This window comes from Nerophis lumbriciformis, linkage group LG25, assembly GCF_033978685.3.
Source record: "Nerophis lumbriciformis linkage group LG25, RoL_Nlum_v2.1, whole genome shotgun sequence".
NCBI lineage: Eukaryota > Metazoa > Chordata > Actinopteri > Syngnathiformes > Syngnathidae > Nerophis > Nerophis lumbriciformis.
The window spans coordinates 26,434,216-26,458,641 of record NC_084572.2 but is presented as its reverse complement, the minus strand read 5'-3'; the positions used below and the strand labels follow the sequence as shown (position 1 = coordinate 26,458,641).

The following is a 24,426-nucleotide window of genomic DNA, read 5'->3' as shown; positions in this document are numbered from 1 at the left end:
AGTGCACCAACCCAAAAAACCTCCCTCCCCCATTTACACTCATTCACACAAAAGGGTTGTTTCTTTCTGTTATTAATATTCTGGTTCCTACATTATATATCAATATATATCAATAAGTCTGCAAGGAATACAGTCCGTAAGCACACATGATTGTGCGTGCTGCTGGTCCACTAATAGTACTAACCTTTAACAGTTAATTTTACCCATTTTCATTAATTACTAGTTTCTATGTAACTGTTTTTATATTGTTTTACTTTCTTTTTTATTAAGAAAATGTTTTTAATTTATTTATCTTATTAATTAAAAAAAACAAAAAACCTTATCTTCACCATACCTGGTTGTCCAAATTAGGCATAATATGTGTTAATTCCACGACTGTATATATCAGTATCGGTTGATATTGGTATCGGTAATTAAAGAGTTGGGCAATATCGGAATATCGGATATCGGCAAAAAAAACATTATCGGACATCCCTAATTGCGACTATTTAAACATTTCAGGTAAAAAGTCGTGAATTGTGCATTTTCCTGGGTTAAAACGTTAAGTATTGTACTTTTTTGTACTAAGCATTAATACATATTTTATTATTTGTCTTTAGAATTAAATACACATATTATCTACAAATACAGCGCTATAACATTACCGTACGTGTGATTGTTTACAATCGACCAGTGCAAGCCGTAAATCAGACTGTACTGTCGTGGATCATCACACTACGACGTGCCGGTGTCACGTGACAGTCGTTTTTTTTGGGGGGGGGGCAGGTACGACCTATTTTTAATGTTGTTGTATTTAAACAAAGCAGCTTTCAGCACAACTTTCACTTGTATGGGCAACAAAGGAGTCGCCGTGATTAAGGTACGCAGCCACGGGCCACATGCGACCGACTTCGACGGAGATATAGTTCACGTTAGCTTGTTAGCATTCAATGCTACCGAGGGTAGTTTCTTCCGCCTTTGGGGTCACGTGATCACATCAGGCTTCTGTCCATCCTCTGAGCCATGTAGCTAACTGCAAGCCTTTCACCTGCTGAGTGCATATTGTGTGCTTTGAAGACATTGGGTATTTTCGAAAAAAAATGGAACCAAAGGGCGCTTTTAATGCTGTATGTACCTGTCATTTTACTACTATTATATAGTCGCCACGTCAATGTTTAGCTTTGTTCGTAGCTAAGGACTGTTTGCCAGTAAGCTAGCTTGTTTTGTTTTTTAACATAAACAAATCAAAAATATACTCGATCCATTTTGTTGACGCTTATCTATGTGTTGTATTAAATAAGGTAAAATATGTGTTAGATTACAAGGCAATGCGTGTATTGTATTGTGCACTTATATTTCCATATATCGGCTACTGTGTGGAAGTGTGGGGGAACACATATAAGAGTAACATAAAGGCATTGTATCAACTACAGGAAAGAGCTATAAGAAATATTCATAACGCAGATTATCTAGAACAGTGTTTTTCAACCAAGTTAAAGTACCAATAATTGTCACACGCTAGGTGTGGCGAAATTATTCTCTTCATTTGACCCATCACCCTTGATCACCCCCTGGGAGGTGAGGGGAGCAGTGGGCAGCAGTGATGGCCACGCCCGGGAATCATTTTTGGTGATTTAACCCCCAATTCCAACCCTTGATGCTGAGTGCCAAGCAGGGAGGTAATGGGTCCCATTTTTATAGTCTTTGGTATGACTCGGCCGGGGTTTGAACTCACAACCTGCCGATCTCAGGGCGGACACTCTATCCACCAGGCATTACGCATTACGAAATTACGCAACTTCACCTAATTGGTCCAAAAAATATTTTTTTGCAAATCAATAATTCAGGCATGTGATTTTTCCATCTAAAGTCGGAATTCTGTCTTTTTTAATCTCGGGGGAAAAAAATAAATTATCTCCCGTTTTTCCGTTTTTTTTTCCAACCCTAAATCAAGATTTGCGACGTAGTTTATATTACGCCGTAGTTGATTGGTCGATATGTTCCTTGTGACCAATCAGGACATCTGTTATGAATGATGACGTTAATAACGTCATCATTCATAATGGTTATTACCGCCATTTTCCATATGTAAACGATGTCGGTTCTCGAGAGAAAGGACGCTTTACGAGTAAAAGAAATTGATAAACATGTCAAAAATAAGTTTCGATGGGACTGGATGGAAAGGGAAATCACTGATACTGTTGGGAAGAAGGAAGTTACGACTTTGTTCGGTGATTTTATTCGGAAAATCGATCGTCCCGGAAAGGTTTTGTGCACGTGGTGTCATGATAATATTGACTATGGATCACGAGGTTTCAAGGCTTTGGAAGTACATGCGAAACGCCAAAAACATATGAAACAACTTGAAGCAAGGTATGTTCTATTAATGATGTTTTCATGTCTTTAAACACTAAAATATTTTCTTCAAATGGTGCTGTCTTTGTTAACTTTGGCATGTTAAATTGGTGAAAAACCAGGAGCTTCGGGGGGCGTCGGCCCCCTTGTCCCCCCCACCAGGGCACCGCCCTGGACCTGTCTGGAGGCCTTCGTCCCCCAGACCCCCGGAAATTTTTTCAGTCTTTTTCATTGTGGTCAAATCACATGCCTGATAATTATAATCTGTAAATAATGTGCCGTTGCTTAGTGTCTGTGCTGTGTAGAACTCGGCACGGTAACGACGTAATACTCCATGTCAGTAGGTGGCATCAGGTATTTAATTGCTTTGTAAAAGTCGGAATGTGTCGGGTGAGACGAGGATGGTTTGTTGTGATCCCAATATGCAGACCACAGCGGGAGACAGGGTGCAGGTAAAAAAGGTATGTAATGCTTAAACCAAAAATGGACGAAAGGAAAAGGCAATGGCTATTCAAAGCGAAAGTAAAACTGAACTGGCTACAAAGTAAACAGAAACAAAATGCTGGACAACAGCAAAAACTTACGGCATCCACAAAGTACATCCGTACATGGCCATACTTGCCAACCCTCCCGATTTTCCCGGGAGAATTCCGAATTTCAGTGCCCCTCCCGAAAATTTCCCGGAGCAACCATTCTCCTGGATTTCTCCCGATTTCCACCCGGACAACAATATTGGGGCGTGCCTTAAAGGCACTGCCTTTAGCGTCCTCTCTCACCTGAAAAGGATACTATTATATATGTCTCCGTTATCCATAGGTTTATCTATAACCCATAAAGTAGGCAGGCACGGAGCTATTTCTCAGCGTGTGTTTATTCCAGCCGGCACGTTAATACACTGACACACAACATCCGGATTCCCATCATTCATTGCTTCAAAACTACAGCAAGTAGTAATGTCCAAAAACATAACAGAGACGAAGCAGAAGAACGACGAAGAGACATGGTGACGACGAGTAAGAAGAAGAAGTACGCTTGCAAGTTCCAAAATGATTGGATAAAATAATTTCAGTTCATCCCCCCCCAATCTCCCGAAATCGGAGGTCTCAAGGTTGGCAAGTATGTACATGGCATGACAATCAACAATGTCCACACAAAGAAGAATAGCAACAACTTAAATAGCCCTGCTTGCTAACACAAAGCATGTGCGGGGAATAGCGCTCAAAGGAAGACATGAAACTGCTACAGGAAAACACCAACAAAACGGGAAGGGCCACCAAAATAACAGCGGAAGACAAGAAGTAAAGCACTATACACAGAAAAACACAAACAAACTCAAAATAAGGCACGACGACCTGGTGGAGTTTCATTTTTTAACGTTTTCTGCTGGTGGTGTGCCTCCGTATTTTTTAATGGAAAAAAATGTGCCTTGCCTCAAAAAAGGTTGAAAAACACTGGTCTAGAACACACTAACATATTATTTATTAATTCTGGTTTATTGAAACTACAGGAGCTAGTAAAGTTACAGACATTATGTGTTATGTTTACGGCTAAAAAGTCAAACATTACCAGCAAATTTACAAAAAATGTTTGTCATCACTTCTGAGAATGAAGAGCATAGAAGAAAAGGTCATTTCAAACATCAGTATTCAAGGACAACTTTAAAACAAATGTGGTGGGGTTTAAACTATGGAGTTCTCTTTACAGTGAGATAAAAGATTGTAGAAATATATTCCAATTGAAAAAAATAAAATAAAGACAGAACAATAAGATCATATGGTCAGCCGTAAGTGTCTACATTTTGCTTTATATTTATTATTTTACTTATTTTTTGTCTGGTTTTGTATTTGTTTTGTATCATCCCGTGAGGTGTATATTACTTTTTTTGTTCGGTTTGTACTTCATGAAGTTTTGCACTTGTTTTTTTGTTGTTGTGTTTTTTGTTTGTTTTCATTATATTTGGATGTATTTGTTTGGTTTGTATGCTTGTGAATCTGGGCTATCCATTAAGTAAGACTACTTATTATGTTGAAGGGGGCAGAAAATATAAGATTTTCTTCATCCTGTTCCTTCTCAAGCATAGGTGTCTAAATATGTGTTTAGTTGCTAAAGTTTAATTGTCTATTGATAAAAAAAAATGGAGATAAATAAATGAAATTAATCTATGTCAGTATGACTTTTAGGTTGAATAAAGACGTTAGATATCAGACGTCACGTGTTAGTCTATATTTGCACATAATTAGGTAGCTAGATCATACATGATTCTGCCTTCACAAAGACTTGCTATTGCTCAGTTCTGACTAATACTACGTTAATTAAGAGTATTCCAGCATGGTTAGTTCATGATTACATAAGAGGGGCAAAATATTTGCAACAAGTTGATGCAGTGCAGTTCTTTTCTACATCACTGCAAGCTTGTCATTCTTAGGGTGTGGCGGGTAAAATGCAGCCTATTCAAGAATATTTCTACAAGCTTAGAATATTTTTTTGGGGTCAAAACAATTATTCATACCAATAGTTAATTTAGAGCCTCTAATCAGCCGTGCCACAGACTGGGCCAACATTGTTAAACTGCTGTGTTTGAAGCAGGCAGCCTCCTCAGTGGACATGACGCGGAGCGAGGAGGAGTCCCTGTTGGACGGACCTCTCATTTCGGCCGATGCCCTCCAATCCGCCATCAGGAGAGAGTTTCGGACCGTGCCGACCGCCTGCCATGCTGCCCTGCTGTCACTGCTCCATGTAGGACCCGTCCTACTTAAAACATTGCCAGTGGACCAGACTATTTTCTATTCTGAAATGCAAACAAACCCTGTTTGTGTCTGACAGGTTGTGTACGTGGGGCTCTCGGTGTGCGTGGCGCTGCTGTGCGTACTGAAGTTCGGACGGGAGGACGTTTGCGCCAGCGTTTTGGGCCCTGTGCAGGGGGACAGCGTGGTGGTCTTTGGCAAGGTGGTCCTCTGGCTGCTGGTGCTCTTGTTCACCTGGTACATGCAGCACCATCACGGTCAGGCCCGCTGCAGAGGCTACCTGAGGTTCTACAGGGGGACGCAGGAACTCAAGCACCTGCCTCTCACCGTCCATTCTGCGGGTATTTAGTCTCTCGCAGTGTGTCAGGCGCTCCACTAGATGGCGGTAATGAGTGATTTCTGTGCAGGCAATGTGATGCTGTTGGTTATCATGGCTGCAAGACTGCCACACCCTGTGCACATCTACATGCTGATCAGCGTTCTGGTCTTGGAGCTCTTGGTGGCCTTGCCTTGCCTGATCTCTTACACAGGTAAACATATATTTTAATTGCTGACCAACTAAAATGTATTTTGCAAGGTTTTTTAACACATAAAATTAAACCTTTACAAGGGATGATGGTCTTAAATCTATATCGCAGTATATATTGCAGCCTCCTACGATAACAATATATATGACAATATTCTATTTGGCATGTAAATGTTAATGGAACTATTTCAAAATGAGTTACACATGCTCCTATTTTGGCTTCTGACGCATGCGTAAACATATTGCGACATTTCCAGTCTTATTAATTTGTTTAAACTATTATTAATGTACTTGCTAATTTACTGTTAATATCTGGTTACTTTCTGTTGGAACATATTTCTATCTACACTTCTGTTAAAATGTAATAAGCTCTTATTCTTCTATTATTTGGATACTTTTTGGGTGATACTACAAATTTGGGTATGGATCCAATACCAAGTAGTTGCAGGGGCAGTACTGGTCATACCAATGCTGATACCTCAAATTTTCAAGATCTTTGAATGATTATCTTTTTTTTAATCAGACAAAAACACAGGATGAAAGTGTCAAAATATCAACAAAAAAATTTAAATGTTCTACTTTTGGCTCTGATTTAAATCATTTGGTTTTCGGCCGTAAAGTCTGCTTTGGGGACTTACTTAACAATAACAAAAACGCTTTTATTGTAATAAAAAATATCGATCTAACCACTCTAGCATCGACTATATACTGACACTGTATTTGGTATTGTTATTGTGGATATTGGTAATGAGCCGCCAACCTTTGTTTACATTCAAGTGTTTTAGTTTGCAGTGAACATGTCCTCCAACTGTGCATAGTGTAGCATTTTTAGTTATTCTTCATCCTCCAGTGATGATACTTCAGAATCCGCTTTAATGGCCAGGTATGTTTGACACTCAAGAAATTTGACTTGGTAGACTGTGCTCTCTTTGTTTAATGCAAAAAACAAATAAAAACGCAACAACTATCAGCGCCATCTTGGTAAAAAAAACAAGAGCGAAACATTAAAGAACACAACGGACATAAAATACATTAAAAGAGCATAGAGCTGCTACATACAGCTACAAAAGTAAAACACAACAAAAAACGAAAGAAATGAGGAATAATACATGTTGCGCACATATGATTGCACCATGCGTAGACAAAACAAAATAAAAACACAAAGTTGGTGTCCACGCCTTCGTCTGCTGGGGGGAGCAGCACAGCCAGAGACACGAACAGAACCAACAAAGCAACCAAGAGAGCCGACTCCGTCCCAGGCTGCCCACTAGCTCACGGCCAATGTCCAGTCCGGGCGGATGATCAAGAGACCGAAAGTATCCGGTACGTGCTTGTTCAGCCAGGGCTTTGTGAGGCGTGTTTCTTCCTCCACATCTTCTCAGGTCCCTCCACATGGACACCAGTCTAGCAGAGAGCCAGCAACTGGTCTGGTAGTTGTTTTTTTGCCCCCATGCAATTAGCTGCTAGCAACAATGCTGTTTTAGGACCCGTTCGTTTGCTTGTTGCTGTCAAATTTGCAGGACACAGCTGGAATGTGTTATCACCATCAGGGTTTACCCTACATGAAGCTGATTGTGGCGCGGCGCCACGGCGAAATTGAAGCCGACACACCTTTAAAAATAAGGATTTTTTTTTACATGGAAACAAAAGTAATATCTTGTATGAATAGATATTTAGCCTATATTATTTAAGCACTATTGACTAGTGATGCGACTGAAAAACTTTGATCAACCGTTAGCAAGACGCACACCTCCGCTTTGCTCGCCAGCCAGACCCACCCAGCCCTTAGAGCCAAATTTTGTCCTGAAGTTATGGATCTGACTTGCCGGCTTCTCTTACCTGCTGCATTGTTTACATTATTTTTAGCATTAAAATATATATATATATTCATCATCAACAATTTTGCAAATTATATGTCACATTGACCACGCCCCTAGCCACGCCCGCACCACCCCAAGTAGATTTCAATCTGAGGGAAACACTGACCATGTATTATCACAATGTAACGATAGTAATAAAAGCTTCATTGTCAGACAAATTTATATCATTTATATCAAAATCGCGCAACCACAGCCCACATATGATTTGCCTTTATTTCAAAACAATTCTCCATTAAAAACCGAAATATTGGGCAAATAAATGATCTGTTCTGGTCAAAATATAGCTACTGTAAAATGTGTAACATTTAACATTGTAGTACGTCGTGTAAAAATAAGTGAACTCCTAGGCATGTTACTAGATTAGATAAGGAAAATGTTTTCGTATTGTCAGAAAAAGCTATGGTAAAATATGAAAAGGTGTAATTCCCTGACTGCTGTTCAAAGTCTGAATTTACGTGCACCTTATAAGCATGACCTCCCCTCAATTGAGTCTATTCCTGAATTTGTTCAACCTCCAAAGGCGTTTCACTGTAGCTTTTTGATCATATGCTTGTAAATATTCTCATCATCCTGGTTGTTGTATTCTCACAACATTGAACCAATAGGAACTAACTGTCTCATATGCTTTATATGAATGACTACAGTACCGTATTTTTCGGATTATAAATCGCTCCGGAGTATAAATCGCACCGGCCGAAAATGCATAATAAAGAAGGAAAAAACATATATAGGTCGCATTTTGGGGGGAAATGTATTTGATAAAATCCAACACCAAGAATAGACATTTGAAAGGCAATTTAAAATAAATAAAGAATAGTTAACAACAGGCTGAATAAGTGTACGTTATATGACGCATAAATAACCAACTGAGAACGTGCTGATATACGCCTAGTCTCTTACGTGAATGAGATAAATAATGTTATTTGATATTTTACGGTAATGTGTTAATAATTTCACACATAAGTCGCTCCAGAGTATAAGTCACACCCCCGGCCAAACTATGAAAAAAACTGCGACTTATTATCCAAAAAATACGGTATATGTTTCTTTGTTTGCTTGGCATGATGTTATGATGAATCTGTGTTACATCATTCACTTTTTTCCATGCTTAAAAAACAGCTCATATGTCAGAGTACGACAGTGTGTCTTTATCGTCATCATTACTAGCATAGTGTTTATTCAAATGCGTGCAATTTCACAAATGTAAGATGAGTGGTGGTAGTTTTAGTAGTAGTATTGGCACGTATTGAGAGACACGCCCTTTAGATAGCATTGCACACAAACAAACACACACGCACACACAACCCCCAACACTATGAGGGAGCATTCGCATCACAATGGCCGCCCTGCCCTTTTCAAACTCGACAGCATGACAATCAACCATTCAGCGCCCGTCTTCCGTCATCTTACCCACCCGCTCCCTCAGCTTATCTGCTGATTTTTCACTTTGGGTTCACAACACAACCCCATTCCAAACTAGGTTAAGATGGTGCCCGGAGCCCATCTTTCCCGCCATTGTCTTCTTCGCCACGTCCCGGAAGCCTACAGGGAACGCATTAAAACCATGTTTCATGTTTCATCGTTCACGTTCCTTCTATTGACAACATAACAGCCACGCCTTACCTCTTTTGTGGTTCTTAAAATCTCACATTTGGTCATATTTATATATTTTTGTTAAAATGTCAATGTTTACATACAAAAACACACTGTCAAGTAGTTAGTCGATGACTGGTGCCTAATCTAGTACAATTCAAATAAAATATAACTCATAAGACTTTAAAATATGTGATTTGAAAATGTATTTGACTAAAAATGGTAATAAAAATATAAAGTCTCACAACATTTTGAGATACTGTACATGTTTTTAAATTTTTCATTCACTGCCTTATCTTATAGTCACTCTTAATAACACAAAAAATGAATAAAAACACATCAAAAAGTTCCCAAATAATGTGTAATATAGGTTTTCTTTTTGATAAAAAATATTTTTAAACACATACAAAATTTGCGGACGTACCTTTTTTATACTGCATTATTTCATTTTCATACTTACTATCAGTGAAAACAGGAATAATTAAGAATGAAAAAAACCAACTAAAAAAGAAAACTTATAACCTAGATGCGATTGAGACAGTTTATTTGAAAAAATAAGAAAAAAGTGAGTTTTTCTTTTGATGAAAAAAAAAATTCAAATATATATATATATATTAAATAAAGAATTAAAAAGCAAAAAAACAAGCAAATATAAAATGTAAAAATAAGTAAACCATCCTTTTCTGATAAAAATATTAATGAATACTCAAAAATATTGGAGTTAACAAAAACTGGCTCATTGAGATAATAAAAAACTAATAAAATAAATACAACATATACCGTATTTTCCGCACCATAAGGCGCCCTGGGTTATAAGCCGCGCCTTCAATGAACGGCATATTTCAAAACTTTGTCCACCTATAAGACGCCCCGTGTTATAAGCCGCATCTAACTGCGCTAAAGGAATGTCAAAAAAACAGTCAGATAGGTCAGTCAAACTTTAATAATATATTAAAAACCAGCGTGATGTGGGCGCGCACGGAGTCGTATATCAACATGGACGGAGCTGCGTGAAAAAAGCCACCCGGCCTCTTCGCGTAAACTTACCTTAACCACTCGCTCATCTTTTCTTCATCCATCCCTTCGAGTTAGCTTTTATGATGACGCCGGCTGGAAAGGTCTCTTTTGGCAAGGTCTTCCTTTTGAATATCACCATGGGTGGAAGTTTCTGGCCATTAGCATGGCAAGCTAGAACCACAGTGAAGGATGACTTCTCATTCCCTGTGGTGCGAATATTCACCGTACGTGCTCCCGTTGTATCCACAGTGCGGTTCACAGGAATATCAAAAGTCAGTGGAACCTCGTCCATGTTGATAATGTTCTCTGGCCGGATCTTTTTTTCAGCTATCTTGTTTTTACAATATGCACGGAAAGTAGCCAGCTTTTCTTGAAAGTCTTTAGGCAGTTGCTGTGAAATAGTAGTCCCTGTGCGGATGGAGAGATTGCGTCTTTTCATGAACCGGATCCCTGTCGCTTAGTAGGAGCCATTTTGTGGTCTTTACAGATGTAAACACACAAAGGAAATGAAACGTACGGTAATATCCGCGCGCTTCTTCTGCTTCTACGCGGGCGGGTGGTTGCTTACAGTAGAAGAAGAAGCGCTTCCTGTTCTATGGGGGCGGGTGCTTACCTTGGCGGTTGCTTGCGTAGAAGAAGAAGCACTTCCTCTTCTACGGGGAAAAAAGATGGCGGCTGTTTACCGTAGTTGCGAGACCGAAACTTTATGAAAATGAATCTTAATATTAATCCATATATAAAGCGCACCGGGTTATAAGGCGCACTGTCAGCTTTTGAGAAAATTTGTGGTTTTTAGGTGTGCCTTATAGTGCGGAAAATACGGTAAGCTAAAAACTGCTGTTGGAGAATATGTTAAGTTGCCTTAAAGAATTAAAAAAACAGGGCATTAAAAAGCCCCAAAATACTTTCTTTCTGATAAAAACAAAAATTGGCCCATATTCTACCTTACTAGAAGTAAAACCTTATTAAAATAATAAAATAAATACAATATATAAGCTGAAAACAACCATGGTGGAGTATTTTTAGATGAATAAAACATAAAATATCCCCCAAATACACGTTAAAAAACCCCAACATAATTTGCAAAATATTATAAGATTTATGCAATGATAAATTGAACATAGCATTGAAAAGCTGTTGAGGGAGATGTCTTAAAATGAATGCACAGAGATAAAAACATTTTAGTCAGTTTAAGGTACATATTGCTGTAAGAAGGTCCTATACGAACATTACTAATCTTATATTATTTCACTTTCATAAATTGTTTTAGTTGTTGCTCTTCATGTGACTAAACTAGAAATAATTGCGATGCAAACATGGAAAAAGTCTCCCTATTTTTGGTTTTATAAGCCATATATTTGCAGGAGACAACAGTGTAACATACTAGATGTTAGATAAAGACTTTCATCTGAATGTGTGTGCGTGTGAGTGAAGGAAAAGTGCTGTTAAAGAGAGGTTCTATCTGAGGATATTGATAGTGAAGAACTCTCTGTTGAAAGGAAATCCATATTAAAAGGTGTGTTTGGCCGCCGAGGGGCACAGATTGGTGGCCAAGATACCCAAGAGACAAACAGGTGGAGATAAGGGGGGACGGGTGGGTGGCGGCATTAGGGTTTAGCCTAGCCAAAGGGTAGCCCTCAGCTACTCCACCCGCACACGCGCGCACACACACACACACACACACACACACACACACACACACACACACACACACACACACACACACACACACACACACACACACACACACACATTGTCCTTGTGTTTACAGTGAGGGGGTCAATCTGTGCTGGTCGGCCACATTCCAGCTCAGATCAGTGCAGTGAGCCACGACGCAAACCCAGCGACGCCTCGCAGTACAAACCCTCTTAAAGCACGAATCAGCTGCCACATGCACACATGCGCACACACATGCACGGTCAAGGTGATGTAGATGCTTGGAAGGTGGGGAACCCTCAGGCTTCTCCAAGGAGCCGAAGAGCGCTCGGAATGCCTGCAGCCATCAAGTCAATACAGGAAGGCCTGGTTTTACTTCCCTTTGAAGTGCGTGCTTGATTGTAAGTGTGTGTGTGTGCGTGTGTGTGCGTGTGCGTGTGTGTGTGTGTGTCTTTGAGGTCTGCTGTATGTTTCTGCCTCTCATTTGAACATGAATGCACTCATGCACTCTGCTCTCCAGAGCTCCATGCACATCAAAGCTGTGCCTTGGCCTTCAAAGGCCTCGTTTCTCATACATCTCTTACTGCATTGCATGGCCACGACCTCCTGTAAGCACTGCAGGGCACAGGTAGCGCATGCAACACACACACACACACACACACACACACACACACACACACACACACACACACACACACACACACAGCATGCAACACCCACGCACACTCTTCTACATGCCAATAAATTCATGCATTGACAGATGAAGATGCTTAGCTTTGAGTGACAATGCCAAAAACGTATTCTACGTTTACACTGCAGGCCAAAGTGGCCCAAATCGGATTTTTTTGTAATCAGATTTTTTTGTTATCAGTTTTTTTCCAGCTGACTGTTTATACTGCAAGTAAAATGTGATTTTTATCAGACTCTAGTGTAAACGCGCACAGGCCCCAATGTGGCCTCAACGTCACTTGCACGCACACTTTGATAAAATAAAAACAAAGGAAGTTGACCGGGAGGAAGTTGCTACTACTACAAAAAAAAAAAAAGGTTGTTTTTTTACGTGAAAATAAATGAAATTTATGGCTGTTAAGTAGATTGGGGTCCCCAACAACGGGTCCGTAACGCATTTGCTACCGGGCATTAAAAAATGTATAACCGACCGCGTTTTTTCCTACTTAACTTTCTCCAGTCCCACCAGACATACCAATAAGCTTGTTCATAGATGTATTATAAAACTGCTGATAGAATGTCGCCATTTACTATGTTTGTTACATGGGGCAGCACGGTGGAAGAGGGGTTAGTGCATCTGCCTCACAATATGAAGGTCCTGAGTAGTCTTGGGTTCAATCCCAGGCTCGGGATCTTTCTGTGTGGAGTTTGCATGTTCTCCCCGTGACTGCGTGGGTTCCCTCCGGGTACTCCGGCTTCCTCCCACCTCCAAAGACATGCACCTGGGGATAGGTTGATTAGCAACACTAAATTGGCCCTAGAGTGTGAATGTTGTCTGTCTATCTGTGTTGGCCCTGCGATGAGGTGGCGACTTGTCCAGGGTGTACACCGCCTTCCGCCCGATTGTAGCTGAGCTAGGCTCCAGCGCCCCCCGCGACCCCAAAGGGAATAAGCGGTAGAAAATGGATGGATGTAGGGTTACATGGGACAATGCACATTAATAATCATATAAAATGTAAAGGTGCCAAATCGTAGCCAAAAGCAAACTTCCATCTGCAGTCCTTGGCAGGTTGATGACCTAAGATCAGGGCAGATCAGGAACAAAGTGACCATAGTAGTTAATGGAGAAGTGCTAAATTGTTGCATATAATAATTGTGCTGGAGGAAGAAAATACGTATCTCCTTTGGCCTAGTAAGTTAAAGTGCCGGTTATTATTGCACATAGTCTTATTACACAGGCAGTTAGCAATAACAGATGTATTTACACATGGGAAATTGGACCAAAAGCTAACGTAAGTTTATCTACTTATGGAATATTGCACAAAATATGAATACATAACTTTTAGAATGGTAATAGAAAATCTGGCAACCGGGCCGCACTTTGGACACCGATGAATTAGAATTTGTATCACAAGTCTCGGGGGAAAATAAAAGTCTAAAGTCACACAAAAGCCAAATGTTGAACTGATTGTCACGGAAAACCTCACCAGACTTCAGCTCAGTCAGCATCAAATAGATTAACTCCCAACTTTATGTAGTTTTGCATTTTTTCGGGGCTGTTTTTTGTAATGTTGACACAGAAGGATATTACCGTAGTAATGCCCTCCATCCATCCATATCCTACCGCTTGTCCCTTTTGGGGTGGCGGGTGGAGCCTATCTCAGCTGCATTCGGGCGGAAGGCGTAATGGTGGAAGGGAAATGCGCTGATAATCTTAGAAGTTGTAAATTAAGCATATTGCGATTATCAAAAGCAGTAAACACATATCTGTCCTCATGTCTGCTCCTACTAGATTTAGGTCTTGGTTCTTTTTGGGTCATTGTCATCTTTTGAGCAAGTCTTTCGGACCGATATCCATAATGTTGACTTACGTCCTATTACCAGCTATATAGTACTGGTCATTTGGTCAGAGAACTTCAACACTGTTTCTCGTTGAACGCTATCGAAAACTTTTAATGCGGCGGCGTCCTGCACCACAGACCGACTTGGGCTGATCGCTGTGTGACCCCCTACCCGCATGAGGCGCTATTAGGATTTGACACTTTTTTTTTGCAGCCAAGCTGTTATCACCTGGAAATGTGCACTCATCGATGGCTCATTGGCGTTCCTCAGATCTCGTTCACAGCCTAGTCTGAGCACTGTCTGTGCACTCGTGTGAGAACCTCTGACAAAGAAGTGTGAAATGTGGCACCTCTTTTCAACTGCTCTTTCCGAGCTTCCATCCATCCCTTCATCTCTCCATCCATCCTTCATCCCCCCATCTATCAGTCTATAAATCTGTCCCTCCATGCATACATCCATATATCCATCCCTCCATTCATCCATATATCTTTACATCTATTCATGCATGTATCCATACACACATACATTCATTCATACATGCATCCCTCCGTCTCTCGATCCATCCATCCACCTATCCAGTAGGTATGCATTACTAGTAAATACCATAATTCTGGTAATGCACCTGTTTCATAGCAATTGGTAAGCATTGCTAGTTAATACCATTATGCTGGTAATGCACCTGTCTTATATTAATTGGCAAGCATTACTACTTAATCAATCAAAATGTGTTTATATAACCCTTAATCACGAGTGATTTAAAGAGCTTTACAAACTCACAACGACATTTCCAGTTCTAAACCCCCATCCGGGCAAGAAAAAACTCAGAAGACCCCAGCTGGGGAAAGAGAAGAAACCTTGAGAAGGGACCGCAGATGTAGATACCCGCCTTCTAAGTTGATGGTCTGCAATGTATGTCGAGTGGGTATAATTATTGAATTGATATAAATGAATAGATAATGAGGGAGTGCAGTCCATCGGGAAGCCAACAGATAGTCGTAGGGAGCTCTTCTTCCGGGCTCAGCCCGGTCAGCCCACTGCTGTAAATGGAAGAGTGGTCCCCCCCTGGTCACACAGCTAGCACGTCATCCAAACTGGTACCTCTCTAGAAATGATCCGTGGTAATACTAGTATGCTGTTAATGCACCCGTCTTGTAGCAGTGGTATACATTACTTGTTCTAAGTGGCGTAGTTGGTAGAGTGGCCCCGGTTACTGGGGTTCAATCCCCACCTTCTACCATCCTAGTCACGTTCGTTGTGTTCTTGGGCAAGACACTTCACCCCTTGCTCCTGATGGCTGCTGGTTAGCGCCTTGCATGGCAGCTCCCGCCATCAGTGTGTGAATGTGTGTGTGAATGGGTGAATGTGGAAATACTGTCAAAGCGCTTTGAGTACCTTGAAGGTAGAAAAGCGCTATACAAGTATAACCCATTTATCATTTATCATTTAATATCAATATGCTGGTAATGTACATGTCTTATAGCAATTGGTAAGCGTTACTAGTAAATACATGTATGTTAACAATGCACACAGGTTGAGTTTTTCCTTGCCCTGATGTGGGATCTGAACTGAGGATGTCAGTGGCTTGTGCAGCCCTTTGAGACACTTGTGATTTAGGGCTATATAAATAAACATTGATTGATTGATAGAGATGTGTAATTCCTGCAAGGACTAGTCGAGTAAATGCAGCATCATAAATCTTTTTTGTTGCCTTCCGTTAAAGGGGAACATTATCACAATTTCAGAAGGGTTAAAACCATTAAAAATCAGTTCCCAGTGGCTTATTTTATTTTTCGAAGTTTTTTAAAAAATTTTACCCATCACGCAATATCCCTAAAAAAAGCTTCAAAGTGCCTGATTTTAACCATCGTTATATACACCCGTCCATTTTCCTGTGACGTCACATAGTGATGTCGATACAAACAAACATGGCGGATAGAACAGCTAGGTATAGCGACATTAGCTCGGATTCAGATTCGGATTTCAGCGGCTTAAGCGATTCAACAGATTACGCATGTATTGAAACGATTGGTTGTAGTGTGGAGGCAGGTAGCGAAAACGATATTGAAGAAGAAACTGAAGCTATTGAGCCATATCGGTTTGAACCGTATGCAAGCGAAACCGACGAAAACGACACGACAGCCAGCGACACGGGAGAAAGCGAGGACGAATTCGGCGATCGCCTTCTAACCAACGATTGGTATGTGTTTGTTTGGCATTAAAGGAAACTAACAACTATGAACTAGGTTTACAGCATATGAAATACATTTGGCAACAACATGCACTTTGAGAGTGCAGACAGCCCAGTTTTCATCAATTGATATATTCTGTAGACATACCCTCATCCGCTGGCAGATTTCTTTGACTTTATCGTTGGAAATGCATCTGCTTTGAGTGTCGCAGGATATCCACACATTCTTGCCATCTCTGTCGTAGCATAGCTTTCGTCGGTAAAGTGTGCGAAACAAACGTCCAATTTCTTGCCACTTTCGCATCTTTGGGCCACTGGTGCAACTTGAATCCGTCCCTGTTCGTGTTGTTACACCCTCCGACAACACACCGACGAGGCATGATGTCTCCAAGGTACGGAAAACAGTCGAAAAAACGGAAAATAACAGAGCTGATTTGACTCGGTGTTTGTAATGTGTTTGAGAAAATGGCGGATTGCTTCCCGATGGGACGTCACGTTGTGACGTCATCGCTCCGAGAGCGAATAATAGAAAGGCGTTTAATTCGCCAAAATTCACCCATTTAGAGTTCGGAAATCGGTTAAAAAAATATATGGTCTTTTTTCTGCAACATCAAGGTATATATTGACGCTTACATAGGTCTGGTGATAATGTTCCCCTTTAAACGCCTCTCACATACCACATGTATTTACACACACTTCATTATGCGGGAATGCGTAGAATTTCTTTGGATTGTGTGCGAGTGTGGAGGAGCTGCAATGAAGCCGAGCAAAGATTTGCCCTCCTTAGAACCTCTCTGACAATTTCCTCTGACTAATGACACTGGAGTCTTATCAATGCCAGGCCTGCTACTACCCCTGATGGCCAGCACCCAGTCATTCTCACATGCTCATATGTATCATTTAGACATATGAGGTCAGGCAAAGTAGATACATTGATTAGATTGTTTTTCTTTCGACAGGATTTGTTCGCCAAAGGTTCATTAGATATCCATTCTGCAAGTAGTGGCAGTACAGTATGGTTGTAACGCGAGGGGGCTTCGACCAGTTTATGGTCAAAAGAGCATTGTCACATCTGTGTTATAGTAAGAAGTGTAAAATAACATTACCAAAAGCGCAATTTAAGATATACCTCGAACTACAAGAGAGTGAGAGGAATTTACGACTTGTTTAAGGATAATGTCGGTAAGCAGCACTGTCCTGGGTCCTTTGTGTCTCGCAATATTTACTTAGCTGATGCAGCTTTCACCATACTGCCAGGTCAGGGCTTAGTTAACAGAACTGTACTGTGGTGAACTGAACTAAACGGCTTTAGTATTGTCCTTTTTTTAGGTGGTCTATAATACTTCTCAAGGCATTCAATTGATCGCATCTGGACTGTTTTTCGGTTTGTTTTAGAAGACGCTAATTGTTAACTGGCAATTATAGTACTAACCTCTGGCTATCTTAAATGCTAACATGAATACAGTAATATAATTATTCCTTAACTGTCAACTAGCTAATTGCTAGCTGGCAACTAGCACACTAATCATTAGCTAACAACTGGCACGCTAATTGCTCACTGACAACTAACATCCTAATTGTTAACTGGCAATTACAGCCCTAATTGCTGGCTATCTTAAAGGCTGACATGAATGCAATAATATAATTATTAATTAACTGGCAACTGGCGCGTTAATCGGTAGTTGTCAACTGGCATGCTAATTGCCTGCTGTCAACTAGCGCACCAATCGCCACCTGGCAACTGACATGCTAATCGCTAGCTAACAACCGCTGCACTAATTGCTAGCTGAAAACTAGCATCTTAATTGTTAGCTGGCAATTTGAGCACTAACCGCTGGTTATCTTAAATGCTAACATGAATAAAATAATATAATGATTTATTAACTGACAACTGGCACGCTCATCGCTAGGTATCAACTGGCACGCTAATTGTTAGCTGGCCATTAGCTCACAAATCACTAGCTGGCAACTGACACGCTAATTGCTAGCTGAAAACTAGCATTCTAATTGTTAGCTGGCAATTAGAGCACTTATCACTGGCTATCTTGAATGCTAACATTTATAGAAAAATATAATTCATGTTTTGCAGTGAGTTGGGCAGCCATTCCACAGTCATTTATAAACTACACTACAATGTATTAGATTAATGTTAATGTGTTTTTAAAGACATAACATTTGTTGGTAAAATCGAAACAGGAATATAAAAAATATATATATTTCTAAAAAAGAAGGGTCTAATTAACAAAATATTTCGCGACTTCCCTGCAGTGCCTATGCAAACCCCCTGGGGGTCGCAGACCCCCTGTTGAGGACCTCTGTATTAGTGTAGTGTCTAGTTAGATTATTTCAGAATACATACCATTTTTCTCTACAATTAATTTCACCTAAATTCACCAGATAAATTCCTAAAAGTACAAACAAACATCATTGTTTTAATTTAAGAGAGGCCATTCTGATGTTTTAAGCCTGTGCTTTATCCTTCTCTTGCTACTTTAATGAGGCTTTCGGTTTTGTTTAGTCCTTAATAACAAAGTTTACCTATGTCCGATAGACAATAAACAAAATACAAGATTTATGGTGTCAAAGACAGGAATGTATTAGCTCCCACCTAAGCCAGGCTGCCTCTACGGACTGACTTATTGAGGCATTTGCGGCGATGAGACCAACGCTGTAATATTTACCAGTGACAAGTTAAAAAAAAATAAAAAATCTTGTTAAATCTTCCTGTTGATTCGATCCTTGATCCAACAAAAGACTTTAACAGTATAATGTACGTAACCTAGACCAGAGTTCCCCAATTAGAGTTACAGTAGGACCCAAAAATGTGTTGTGAGTACATTTTTGTTGGGCTATCAATTGTTTAAGGGAGGAACTACATTTGTAGTTTGAGCATAAAATGCAGACAAGGGTTGGGGAAAAATATAAGCAGTTTGATATAATACCACCGCTTAAGCTGCACACACGTGGACTTAAGTATTTTTGCGACTATACTCTACACCTCGCCACTACGCCCACCCCTCTCCCCCTTGAGTAAAGGTGTATGTTTAGGGCGTGAGTATTAGAGCTTTAAGTGCAGGATATGGCAGCCCGTAACAACTAAGTGTGGGTTATAACAGCCCGTGTGTTTTTAGAAGAAGGTGAGGGCTGGAGAACTATAAAAAAAAGCCACACACGCACACTTGGTAGGCAATTTCCCACCTGTGTGTTTAGGCCAAAATGGAAACTCTGATTGCTGATTAAAATGTTTGTTTGATTTTGTTTGACCAGGGAAAGTTATGCGGTTCAACACGGCCCGGGCGGCGCCTGATGTAAGCCAGGAAGAACACTCGCACAACTTCAGAGTCACCAGCCTGCCGACAGAGACGGGCTTCAGGTAGGTAGACATGTCTCTCACACACACACACACACACACACACACACACACAATTGGGCCTTATTACAGCTGTAAAAGTGTCTCCGCTGTGCTTGTTTACACAGAAGTTAACAAGGCTGCTAACAATGCTAAAGGCTGCATGTGACTGCACACCGCAAAGAGACTTTTTACTTAGCTTTAATTGCCATCACTGCTATCTCCCACCATTTTAGTTCCACAGTACGATAGTCTTGCCAGTAGCCATTTCAACTAAAGAAAAGCTAAGTTTATTAAAGAGGAACTGCACCTTATTTGGAAGTTTGTCTATCATTCACAATCCTTTTGTGAGACAAGCACACATGTATTCTAACTCGTAAATAAATGTTAGCAAAAATCAGCAAACAATGGAGTCCATGGGAGTCGCTCTATTCCTATACAGCGCAGTAAGCAACACCCAAAAACTTCCATCAAGGCTTTATATATATATATATATATATATAAGTATATATATTTATATATAAGTATATATGTAATGTAGTAACAAGACACAATCATAATTAGAGGTGGGAATCTTTGGGCACCTCACGATTTGATTACGATTCAGGAGCTACAATTCAATTGAAAATCGATTATTGATGCATCTTTGATTTATGTATATTGATCCAGTTTAAATTGATTTTTGTTTCACTGAATAATCGTTCATCACTTGCAACTTTTAAAAACAGTGCATTTGTAATAAACAAACAGTTGAATTAATTTCCATTACGTATATTAAATTATTGGAAATGTGTGCAAAACTGGAACATAAGTGCTCTAAAATAAGGAGCTGGTGGCTTGCTGCAGTTAGCCAAATTTTCTAGCAGTTTGGATTAGAGATGTCCGATAATGGCTTATTTGCCGATATCCGATATTCCGATATTGTCCAACTCTTAATTACCGATTCCGATATCAACCGATACCGATATATACAGTCGTGGAATTAACACATTATTATGCCTAATTTTGTTGTGATGCCCCGCTAGATGCATTAAACAATGTAACAAGGTTTTCCAATATAAATCAACTCAAGTTATGGAAAAAAATGCCAACATGGCACTGCCATATTTATTATTGAAGTCACAAAGTGCATTTTTTTTAACATGCCTCAAAACAGCAGCTTGGAATTTGGGACATGCTCATGAGGAGGTTGGGTTGGGGGGGGGGGCGAGGTTGAGGTGGGTGGGTGGGTGGGGGGGGGATTATATTGTAGTGTCCCGGAAGAGTTAATGCTGCAAGGGGTTCTGGGTTATTTGTTCTGTTGTGTTTATGTTGTGTTACGGTGCGGATGTTTGTCATTCTTGTTTGGTGTGGGTTCACAGTGTGGCGCATATTTGTAACAGTGTTAAAGTTGTTTGAACATAATAAAACAATTACTCACTGCTCTCAATGGGATAATGACATAATGATATTTTCCTGTTTTTTCGTGTCTTTCTCGCCATTTCGTCTAAGTTGAATTTCAAAGTTGACCAACTTCTCGATGTATGGCCACAATCTTCTACTATCTAATTGAGAGGCATGATTTATAATCTAGAACTAACTTTCACCAACTCAGAGGCGATGCAGCAACTCACTGGCTCAATATGTCAATATAGCAGCATAAGCTGGTTCGCTCTCTGCGATCACGGCACGGCTAATAGTAGTTTGTCTGCGTTAGCGCTTATAATAATCCTTGGTTCTTATTCAGGTCACAAGATATAAATAGAGTATTGTTGGCGTGTTTGGATGTGTAGAGGGCTTTATGGGTGGAATAGTGTACCCCCGCTAACTGCTTTGGTAGCCACCTCTTATATGCCATATTTTACGAATTACAATGCATGAAAAAAAGAAAAAACATGTGTTCTTGTCTTACATAAGGATTGTGAATGATAAGCAAAATTGCAAAATAAGTGCAGTTCCCCTTTAACTTTGCTAATGCTGACATTTGACGTTTTTTGGGAGGCCGCTTTCACACTTACGGTTTGCTTCCTCTGATCAAAACCAGTTTATGTGTGTAAACTTAGTGTGGGTTCCTGTTCAAACAGAGATAAATCCTAAGCGCATCAAAATGCGTCACAGCTTTCACCGTGTAAGACTGCAAAAATGGCCAAGAGCAGACTTAAAAGTGTGTGTGTGTGTGTGTGTGTGCGTGTGCGTGTGCGTGTGCGTGTGCGTGTGCGTGTGCGTGTGTGTGTGTGTGTGTGTGTGTGTTGTGTACCGAATGTGTTGCAGAGATCGCTCCAGCCTGGAGGAGGTGGTGGAGAAGCAAGCTGACCTGATAGAATATCTGAAGCAGCACAACAGTTTGCTAAGCAGGAGGCTTCTCAACCTCACCGCTCAGCACTGAGCCACCACTTTTTAAAGACCACTTCAGGGACACTGGTTTGAACGAGAGACTGACTGGAAATGAAGTCCGCCTGAGCCTCCCCCTGCCATGTGCCCTCACCTGAGATGGACACTTAAGGCTGGGAGGGGGAGGAGCTGCACTGAAAGTGGCGGATAGTTATTAAAGAGGCGAGGAGGAGGAGGAGTCGCGGGTCACAGATCAGAGGTGAGGTGAGGCGAGGGTTTGGGGAGTTAGTTTTATCACTGAGGGTCCCACAGATGCTGCTGCTTGCTACTGGGAGAAACAAACCCGTTTATTATAAGACATTTGCACTGAGAAGAAACAGCTGTGATTTATCAGGGGTCAATAAAAGAGTACATATAAATAATGCCGTGATAACACTTTATATCATTTTATTTATATGAATGTGTGTTTTGTATGCTATCATTTGGCGCGAATAAATCTGGGCTCTCTCTCTCTATCTCGTCTTTTCACACAGCAACAGAACCTGACTTAAGGAAGTTTAAAGGGGACCTATTATGCAAAACTTTTCATACCTGTCGGTACTGGTTTTTGTGTACCGTATTTTTCGGATTATAAGTCGCAGTTTTTTTTTCATAGTTTGTGACTTATACTCTGGAGCGACTTATGTGTGAAATTATTAACACATTACCGCAAAATATCAATAATATTATTTATCTCATTCATGTAAGAGACTAGGCGTATATCAGCAATCGTCACACACACGTCAACCAATAAAACATTTTGGCGGGGGCGGGTCATGGCAGAAGTGCATTGTGAAAAAAAAGATGCTACCTGCTACTACTTCCGTACCTATGAAAATTGATAATTTCAACATTGGCGGTAACTTATAAAAACTGAGAAGGGCTGAACAAAAATGGCACCGAAAAGGAAATCATATACTGCAGGTTACAAGCTGGAAGTAGTGAAATATGCAGCAGAAAACGGCAATCGAGCAGCAGAAAGAAAGTTTGGAGTAAGCGAGAAACTTGCGAAAAATTTCCCCCAAAAATGCGACTTATACTCTAGTGCGACTTATATATGTTTTTTTCCTTCTTTATTATGCATTTTCGGCCGGTGCAACTTATACTCCGGAGCGACTTATACTCCGAAAAATACGGTAATAACAGGCACATTCATAATAGCATGTAATATTTACATGTTTTGCTCATTTAAAGCATACGGCGGCGTATTTACTCCAGAGACGCATTACAACGTTCGTTATTTCCTTCAACATCCTTATATTTTTTTAGCCTCAATATACGGAGGATGAGCGACAAGTTTTAGAAGCTGACTGACAAGCAGATCCAGCAAATAGCAAACACAAACTATGGCTATAATTTTAAAAAATCACTTACTGTACAATGTCTGCTCTTGCTGGAATGCCGACTGATTGGATGTTAATATTTTCCCGTTTACATGAAGAATAATTCAAAATCCTCACGCAGGTAAAAAAAACAACAAAAAAAAGTACTGCAAACAAGCGTCTTTTTCATCAAAGTTGACCAACTTCTCTGTTATGGCCAATAACTTCTACTTTACATGTGAGAAGCACCTAACATTAAACTTTCACCAACTCAGAGGCAATGCAGCAGCAGCAGCAGCAGCTCAATATGTCCGTATAGCAACGTAAGCTACTTAGCGCTCAGTTATCACGGCGCCATTAAAAGTAGTTCCTCCGCGTTAGCGCTTATCACAACAATATCGCCAATACTTGTAATGACATGTAAATGGAGTATTGTTGCTGTTTTTTTTAAATGTTTTTAGACCGCTTTTTGCATGGAATAGTGTACTCCAATTCGCTGGATTGTTAGCCACCTCGTACTTGCCGTATTTTACGACTTAGAATCCATAGAAAAAAGAAAAATATGTGTTATTGTCTCTATAGGGCAATGTTTTTCAACCTTTTTTGAGGCAAGGCACATTTTTTTTCATTAAAAAATACGGAGGCACACCACCAGCACACAACGTTAAAAAATGAAACTCCACCAGGTTGTCGTGCCTTATTTTGAGTTTGTTTGTGTTTTCCTGTGTGTAGTGCTTTAGCTCTTGTCTTGCGCTGTTATTTTGGTGGCCCTTCCTGTTTTGTTGGTGTTTTCCTGTAGCAGTTTCATGTCTTCCTTTGAGCGCTATTCCCCGCACCTGCTTTGTGTTAGCAAGCAAGACTATTTACGTTGTTGCTATCCTTCTTTGTGTGGACATTGTTGATTGTCATGTCATGTACGGATGCACTTTGTGGACGCCGTAAGTTTTTGCTGTCGTC

At 40.4% G+C, this 24,426-nt stretch overlaps 1 protein-coding gene across 4 annotated transcripts; it reads left to right on the top strand.

Annotated features, from left to right (window-relative positions):
• Positions 1 to 754: 754 nt before the first annotated feature.
• Positions 755 to 22,621, top strand: tmem192 (transmembrane protein 192). Of its 4 annotated transcripts, none has more exons than XM_061984545.1 (6): positions 755 to 859; positions 4,921 to 5,070; positions 5,158 to 5,419; positions 5,486 to 5,608; positions 19,717 to 19,822; positions 22,049 to 22,621. In XM_061984545.1, exons 1-6 carry the CDS (start codon positions 782 to 784, stop codon positions 22,161 to 22,163), a joined length of 834 nt encoding a protein of 277 aa, XP_061840529.1. In that variant the 5' UTR covers positions 755 to 781; the 3' UTR covers positions 22,164 to 22,621. The 4 variants fall into 4 exon arrangements, with proteins under 4 accessions (XP_061840529.1, XP_061840528.1, XP_061840531.1 ...); XM_061984544.1 differs by having other exon boundaries at positions 763 to 859; positions 4,918 to 5,070; XM_061984547.1 differs by lacking the exon at positions 755 to 859 and adding an exon at positions 963 to 1,106.
• The last annotated feature ends 1,805 nt before the right edge of the window (positions 22,622 to 24,426 follow it).

Bases quoted from the DNA above. Each gene is read 5' to 3' on its own strand.
- tmem192 (XM_061984544.1), top strand. From the start codon at position 782: ATGTTGTTGTATTTAAACAAAGCAGCTTTCAGCACAACTTTCACTTGT. The intron at 5,420-5,485 runs GTATTTAGTCTC...ATTTCTGTGCAG, and splicing joins TCTCACCGTCCATTCTGCGG to GCAATGTGATGCTGTTGGTT. The intron at 5,609-19,716 runs GTAAACATATAT...TTGTTTGACCAG, and splicing joins TTGCCTGATCTCTTACACAG to GGAAAGTTATGCGGTTCAAC.